At 31.5% G+C, this 7,979-nt stretch overlaps 2 protein-coding genes across 3 annotated transcripts; both read left to right on the forward strand.

Moving 5' to 3' along the window:
• The first annotated feature begins 402 nt into the window (after window positions 1–402).
• On the forward strand, window positions 403–5,121 carry LOC108910254. 2 transcript variants are annotated; one of them, XM_018714810.1, is made up of 2 exons: window positions 403–4,873; window positions 4,932–5,121. In XM_018714810.1, exons 1-2 carry the CDS (start codon window positions 4,435–4,437, stop codon window positions 5,051–5,053), a joined length of 561 nt encoding a protein of 186 aa, XP_018570326.1. In that variant the 5' UTR covers window positions 403–4,434; the 3' UTR covers window positions 5,054–5,121. Both variants share the same exon structure in this region; 1 of them encodes a protein (XP_018570326.1).
• Window positions 5,122–5,175: 54 nt separating this feature from the next.
• Window positions 5,176–5,958, forward strand: LOC108910253. The gene is made up of 2 exons (XM_018714809.1): window positions 5,176–5,345; window positions 5,401–5,958. Exons 1-2 carry the CDS (start codon window positions 5,217–5,219, stop codon window positions 5,572–5,574), a joined length of 303 nt encoding a protein of 100 aa, XP_018570325.1. The 5' UTR covers window positions 5,176–5,216; the 3' UTR covers window positions 5,575–5,958.
• Window positions 5,959–7,979: the final 2,021 nt, after the last annotated feature.

Raw genomic sequence — 7,979 nt, forward strand, 5'->3', positions numbered from 1 at the left:
GTAAGGACTCATGCTATTGATAAAATAAAGTGTTTTTTCTTGAGGGACAGTGTAGAAAATGAACATTCCTATCTACACTAATAAAATCCTGTCTACACTGTGAACATTATTTATACAAAGTAAAGCTGCCGGAGGCGATGTTAGCAATGATAAAGTAAGAAAGTCTAGTTCGTCTATGTTTGTCATTGTTATTATTAAAATTTCTTATCAGAACCTACACTCAATGGAAAATTAGATATAAATACACCCAAATGACATTTAACATAAAAAAAGGCGCCCAAACGGATAATTAATTCTTATACACACACAAAATTTACACACCAGAAACAAAATTAATCACCAATAATAATTATAATATGATAAAAATAAATAAATAAATATCAAAATAATAAATACCCCAAGTAGCACAATATATTGGCTGTTCATTGTTTTTATATTGGCACAATATCGAATCATTTCTATTGATAAAACAATATTGTGTCAATATTGGCTTAATATTGTTCTTTGTTTTATAAATGTAATGTTGGTGAGAAATATTGTACCAATATCGGTCAGCTAGTTTTAGCCATTATTGTTATTTATCAATGTTGGCCCATTATTACTATTTACAATATTTTATTACAAGATTGGCCCTATACATTATTTATATTGCGGTTATAATATTGGCATTCACACTGGTTATTCACTATTGGGCCCATATTTCCAACAAATATTGGGTCAATCTAGGAATGCATCTCTATTACAATAAAAAAGATAACATCATTTTATTATAAATTATCTAAGTAATATACACCTATTTTCTAGGGACTGTAAAGCAAATGCATTACCAGAGTGAACTGTGTTGTGTTGGTGGTCTGTGAGTGAACCCTAGAATGCCATATGCCATGGGAAATAATAATAAATAATAGCCATACTCGTATATTCCTTCCCATGATACTAAGTCGTCTTAGTATAATGATTCCTCCCTCATCACAAGCTCTTTATATGAGGCTCTTCAGAGGCTAATTATTATTCTTTATTATACTTTTCCAAATACGATACGAGGAGTGTAACATTTACTTTAAAATATGAAAATATTCAAATAAAGGCGCTACAATAATTATTCAAGTGGCGACTCTCTGCGGCCGTGCGGTCGCGAGTTCCTTGTAGATCTTGTGTGCTGTTGCCAACTCATACGTAAAATATTGTAGTTGCAGATAATGATGGTTTAAGTTTGAGGAGCAAATCTCACGTAAAATAGTTATAGCAAATTTTATTGTTGTAAACTATTTTAAATAAACACATCAATACTCCTAAATCACTAAAAACTGGATAAACCTTATTTTTTGTTAAATCAAATAAAAATAGTCAAATCAGTTGTAATTTCTAGATCTGAAATTGCAGTCTGGCAACGCGGCGTCAGCAGTTGGATGTAACGTGCTGTACTGCTGTACCGGCATTTTCATAACCTAAGCATATAAACGGCTTTGTATAAATGATTTTGCATTTTACATTAAGTAAATTATAACAAATAATGCTACTCGATTGGTTATTCAGCTATTAAATTAAAAGTGGGTACCTAGTAGAAGAAATGGTATATTTTGTGCTGTGTGTTGGGTAAGTATAAAGTGCATTAAGTATCGTGAAATTTTTGTAGGTAGACTGAAGAACTGGAAGAAGTGGCTATTAAACGATATTTTTATTATACCTATTACTTATCAATACGAGGCCTTCAAGTTGTTTAAATATACAGGGTGTCTAAACAATCAAAGTAAGTAATTATTTTTTTGTTCTTGGTAACATGGCAATAGTTTATATGGCAAGATATTAGATAGTCGAGTAAACCTTTCAATATTATCGATCGATAGAAGCTGGTGCATGTTGTACGTAAATGTCATTTAAATAAACCAGAACTTTTAATTTTTAGGAACTATGTCAAAAAAGTCCAGAAAGTATATGTATGTTAAAAGATTTCTTGAAAATAAAGATGAGGAATTAGATAGTGAAAGTGCTGATTGCAGTTTACCTTTATCAAATCACACACCTGCTAACAGCGATGTGAATGCACTAAATATTGATGATGCCTTTAGTGATAGTGCTCTTAGTTTTAATTCTGAAAACTCTAAAACGAGCAATACTGAAACTTTAGAATTAGATTATAATTGCAAATCGAATATGTTACATAATCTGAATCAAAATTGTGTGGAAGAAAATCTCTCTACTGCTTTTAAACCTAATTTTCTATCAATAAAAGATGATCTAAAATGCTGGGCACTCACTGTAAATGTAAATCATACCCAATTAAACAGTTTGCTTAGAATTTTGAAACCACACCATCCTGATTTACCTTTAGATAGTCGAACCATTTTGGGAACAGAACGTTCATTGAATATTACCCCAATGCAATCACAAAATGGTACAAATGGAGAATATATTTATTTCGGTATACAGCAAAATTTAGAACAACAATTATTTAATGGAAACTTGAACACTATTCTTAAAGAACGAAATATTACTTCAATTAAGTTAAAATGTAACATTGATGGGTTGAAAATACATAAAAGTACCAACATTGATTTTTGGCCCATTCTTGCTGCCGTGCATATGCCAAATTTTAACTCTGATCCTTTTGTGGTTGCAATTTATATGGGCGATAGTAAACCAAAATTCTTAGAAAGCTTTCTTAAGGACTTTATAGCAGAAATTGAACATCTTTCAGTAATTGGCGTGACAGGTCCCGGTTCTCAATCATACACATTTGGCCTTAAATATTTAATATGTGATGCACCAGCTCGAGCCTTTTTAAAAAGCATTAAAAGTCATAATGGTTATTTTGCTTGTGAAAGGTGTAATGCTAAAGGGACAAAAATTAATGGACGTTTCATTTACAAAATTTCGGAGAGAGATGAAAAGAGATCTCACCTAACCTTTATAAACAAAACACATGCTGGACACCATGTAGGTGCAACTCCCTTAACCAGATTAAAAAATTTTGATATGGTGTTTGGCTTCCCGCTAGATTACATGCATATGGCATGTTTAGGTGTAATGCGACGCCTTTTAAATTTTTGGTTCAAATCGGACTCACAGTTTAGAATTACACCAGCTTTTCGACGAGAAGCTTCCGTACGAATAATACAAATTGCTTCGCATACACCTAGAGAATTTGGTAGGCGTCCGAGATCATTTTCTGAACTGGATCGTTGGAAAGCAACAGAATTCCGCTTTGTTTTATTATATATAGGAGTATATATATTGAAAGATATTTTGTCACCGAAAAGGTACAAACACTTTCTTCATTTTGTATGTGCAATGAGAATTATATGTTCCAGAGATTTTTCTAGACCCTTAGGTAATATAGCGGTAACTTCTATTGACAAATTCTGTAAAGAAATTTGTAATGTATATGACCAAGATATGGAACCGATATTTAATACTCACAGTATCAGACATTTAGTTCAGGATGCTGTTGAACGAAATGAGAACCCGGAGGATGTAAATTGTTTTATGTTTGAAAATTACTTAGGTCGTTTAAAGAAAATGATCCGTACACCTAACAAACCACTTTCACAAGTGTGCAAACGACTTACAGAAAAAAATAACAGTACAAAATTGTTAAAAAATTATAACAGTAGAGAATTTTCCGTTGTTTATGAAAAACTTGGAGATATTATTAAAGCCATCAACTATAAAAACGTGTATATTGCAACTAAACCTAAGAAGGAATCATATATTTTACTCTCGAGCAAAAAAATAATGTCGGTGAACAAAATTGCCAAAGATGATAAAAATAACATTTTACTGTATGGCCCAGTATTCCAAGTCACTGAAAATATATTTACACTTTCCACGTTATTATCCTCAGATATATACATGTACCAAGTTAGGAATTTAAGCAACTTTCAATTTTCTGCTACCCTTAATGACATCATTACAAAGTGTATTGTTTTTCCTCTTGCCGACTCTAACAATATGGGTGCTGTGGGGATGTTACATGTAAATTATTAAATATTGTATTGTTATTTTTTACATGATTAATAAAGTTCATTAGAATCTTAAATTAAAGAGTTTGTTTCTTTAGTTACAGTTTATGGAAAAATATTTTTTATAGGATTTTGCAAACATCAGGAAGAAATGCATATGACTTATTATCGTTGACTAATTAGTATTACACTAATATCTATAGATAGTAAAACAACTTAATACTTTCCATTTATTAATTAAGTAGTCAACGATAATACATCATTTGGATTTCTTCCTCGATGTTTACAAAATCCTATTAAAAATATTTATCTATAACCTGAAACAAACAATGATATTTTTGAAAAATTTACAGTTTGTGATTTACAGACACTATAAAAACGAGAAATATGTTAATATGGTATGAAATATGGTATATATGAAATATGTATGTAATTTATATCTTCCACAATCGTGTCTTTCAGAGTCGTCATTATGGCAAGCTGGGATATAGTTTTCTTCTTAAGAGACAATACTTCTGAATATGTTCCAACTTCATGGGCAGTTGATACAAAAAAAGATTTTTACTTATGGCCCAAGAAATTGTCTGAAACTCAAATCAAGAAGTTAAGGGACAATTGTTCAGAACCAAGTCTAAATATTGATTATGAAGAATGGGCTGGTATTTGCAAGGCTACCGTATATAACCTAAAACATGCTCAAAATTTGGCAGAAAAGGCGGAATATACATCTAATTTATCATCAACAGCTGAGACTGTTGAGGGACTAGTAGAGGATGATGTGGACGATGAAGGGGATGAATTATTGTCGTCTGATGATAATCTTGAGTCAGTACGATGTAAGTTAAAGAATAAAACAGGAAGGAATGGCAACTATTCCACAAGCCGAGTCTGTACTCCATCTGAATTTAAGGGTACCTATCTAATTCAAGATATTATTTAAAAAAATTTAAATATACTTTTGTTTTTTAGGTTCATCTTCACAAAGAAATTTAACTAGTTTTACCAAGCCAGCAGTAAGCAGATCTTTAATAAATGGCTCTACGAAGACACCTTCTTCTGCTAGTAGAAATTCTAATGAAGGTAATATATGAAAATTCTTTTCAATGCTTCATAAACATGATTAGTTATTTATATTTTATTGGTGTAAACGTTTTAGATGCTGATGCTGATTTAATTATGGTGGATATAAAGATCACCAAACCACTAGCAAATATGATATTGCAGAAATAAAAAGACATTAATGATATTAAAATAATGCATACTATGTTAAGTGAAAAAAAGTCCTTGAAATTGTCTTCAAACTTTAACTTGCCGCTGACAACATCAGAGCAATTACAAGAATTAGAAAACAAAATTGAAAATGCTGCCGACCTACAAGATTTGGTAAATTACTTTATTCACCATTTATCACTTTACATATTTTCTATTATCATTGTAGATAAACGTCCTCTCACATGTAGGTGGAGATACCATAAAGAAGAACGTTCATTTTATCATGAAGAAACTGATGGACGGAGAGCTAAGCTTGCATTACTCAGCAAAAGGAAAAAAACAGAAAAAAGATTTTTCCAAGCTGTCTGTGTATAATGCTGTCTTAGGTATGTTAACCTAATGGTGCTATAAGTAATTTTAGTAACAACAACGAATGTTAACTCGCTGTTAGACCGCTATATTAATAAATTACCTTGTCTGTTTTTAGAAGCTGTTAGTCAACTTTTTTGGACGCCACGGACTTGGAGATTACACGTTATATTGGCGTTTCCTTGGCAACAGCTGGAGACCGAGATGGTGGAAGACAACTTAGAGGTTTGTAACTGCCTTTGTAAATGTTATAGGTAATATATGTGTGTCACGTAGTCATTTTTATTTTAGCTGAAAAACCAAACCAAGGTGTGCCTGAAGTATAAGAAATATTGAATATATAAGAAATATTGTAGATTTTAATACAGTTTAGTAAACCTCATATATTTTGTTTTATTTTTATCCTGCAATAATATCAAAATTAAGAGCAAGGCAAACAGTGGCTCTAAAGTAAGTAACGCATTTTCTTAGAAAAATTAAAAGTATGTTTGGATTTTCACTATTATTTAGTTTAATATGAAAATTTTTTCGACACACTGCCTTCTGACTTCTAAGACTATTAGAACTCACCGAAAAAGAAAACAGATTAAAGTAAAAGTGCAATATTTGTATCTTTATTTGAATCACTTGGTGTGTATTATGTTTCAATTTTCGTTAATTTATAAAACAGACTGTTCAAATGTTTATCCAATAAGGGATGATGATTTCTGAATATATAAAGAATCTGATTGGATAAATATTTTAACAGTCCGTTTAAATTAACAGACATTGAAACCGAATACACTCCTTGAGGTACAAATTTTTAAAGATTAAATATTTGAAATGCTGGTATAATGACGAGTGTCAATGTTGGCCTAATATTCTATTTTTAGTTGGGGCAATATTTTTATGACTTCTTGGTCCAACATTTGAAAACAATCTTGGGTCAATATTCCGAAAAGTCCACATTTTTTTATTGGCCCAAAATGTGGAAACTAGTTTGGCCCAATATATATACTATATTGGATCAATATTGGATCAATATTGATGTGCTACTTGGGACACCGCTACCAATCACCAAATTACATAATAATATCCTATTCTGCGGAATTAAGATTTTTTATATTTTAGCCTATCATCTATTTTACAATAGTAGATTATAAAAAAATATTTCATTTAGAGTTATTGTTACACGATAAATAATTAGTATTTTTATGTTAATTATTATTTTAAAACTGTTACCAGCTTTTTAGCTGATATACTTAAATGCTTCAATAATGAGGAAGTTAGCAATTCCACTCAAATGAAATGCCTATAGTTATCCGGTGTGAAACTGAAGTCTGTTAATTCACAAGGCAACAAAATTCGACGAAAGATCACACCCAAAAACCAGACCTCACTTGCCCAAAGGTTTTTGCTGCGCAGAATCCAAATCCGGCGTCAGAATTGCTCCTATACGTCACGTTTCCGAGATATCCTAATCTAAAACTACAGAAAACAGTTTGTTTTGCTATATTTGGGCTTATATCACGGAGTGAAATTTTTTTTCTAAAAGCGAATCACGCCCTATAAAACTACTACTTACAATTCAAAACGCTTTTTTCAGATTTGAAAAATCTTTTTATTCGCGAAGATATCATTGAATGAAGTTAGGTACTTTAGCGTTTTCATAACAGTGGTACTAAAATTGAAAAAAGTTCTTCAGAAAGCGGAAGTAATATTTTTACATATTTTTTGAGTCATCCAATCCGAATCTGACTTTCAAATTATTCTATCACTTTAGGATTTTGAGATTTCCTAACCTAAAACTGCAAAATCAACGATTTTAGGCTGAACTATCGGTATTAACCTCTATAACTGTAACACGGAGCCATTTAACATAGAAGCACGTAATCTGCAAGCACTACACCCACAAAGGGAACAATAATCACTACCACAATAACCACTACCTGCCCACGACAGGTTAACCTAAGTACACAATAACCTGCAAGCGCTAAACCCCACACAAGTTTACCCAAGTGCACAATAACCTGCGAGTGCTACATAAACCCCAAACAGGTTAACCCCCAGACATGTTAACCCAAGTGCAAAATAACCTGCAAACGCTAAATCCCAGACAGGTTAACCCAAGAATAATAACTTGCAAACGCTAAACCCAAACAGGTTAACCGGAGTGCTTCAACAGGGGGTTTAGCACTTTAGTTTTAGGTTAGGAAATCTCAGAATCCTAAAGTGATAGAATAATTTGGAGGTCATATTAAATGATAAAACGAAGTGAGTATTTAACAATACTAAAAATAAAATTCTACATTCGAAAACAATTATTATCCTTATACAATTGTTTTTATTAGCAAATAAATAATACTTCTTAATATTTAAAATGTAAAAAGTTAAAAAGCTCTGTTTATTCGTCGTCGTTCACTATGGATTAAAAACGCATTAAAAGCTAGGTTAATG

The sequence above is a fragment of the Anoplophora glabripennis genome, unplaced genomic scaffold (genome assembly GCF_000390285.2).
Source record: "Anoplophora glabripennis isolate ALB-LARVAE unplaced genomic scaffold, Agla_2.0 scaffold357, whole genome shotgun sequence".
Classification (NCBI taxonomy): Eukaryota; Metazoa; Arthropoda; class Insecta; order Coleoptera; family Cerambycidae; genus Anoplophora; species Anoplophora glabripennis.

Excerpts from the sequence above, each read along its gene's own strand:
- LOC108910254 (XM_018714810.1), top strand. The coding sequence starts at position 4,435 with ATGGCAAGCTGGGATATAGTTTTCTTCTTAAGAGACAATACTTCTGAA. Across the intron at positions 4,874-4,931 it reads TACTCCATCTGAATTTAAGG|GTTCATCTTCACAAAGAAAT; the intron begins GTACCTATCTAA and ends TTTGTTTTTTAG.
- LOC108910253 (XM_018714809.1), top strand. The coding sequence starts at position 5,217 with ATGCATACTATGTTAAGTGAAAAAAAGTCCTTGAAATTGTCTTCAAAC. Across the intron at positions 5,346-5,400 it reads CTGCCGACCTACAAGATTTG|ATAAACGTCCTCTCACATGT; the intron begins GTAAATTACTTT and ends TTATCATTGTAG.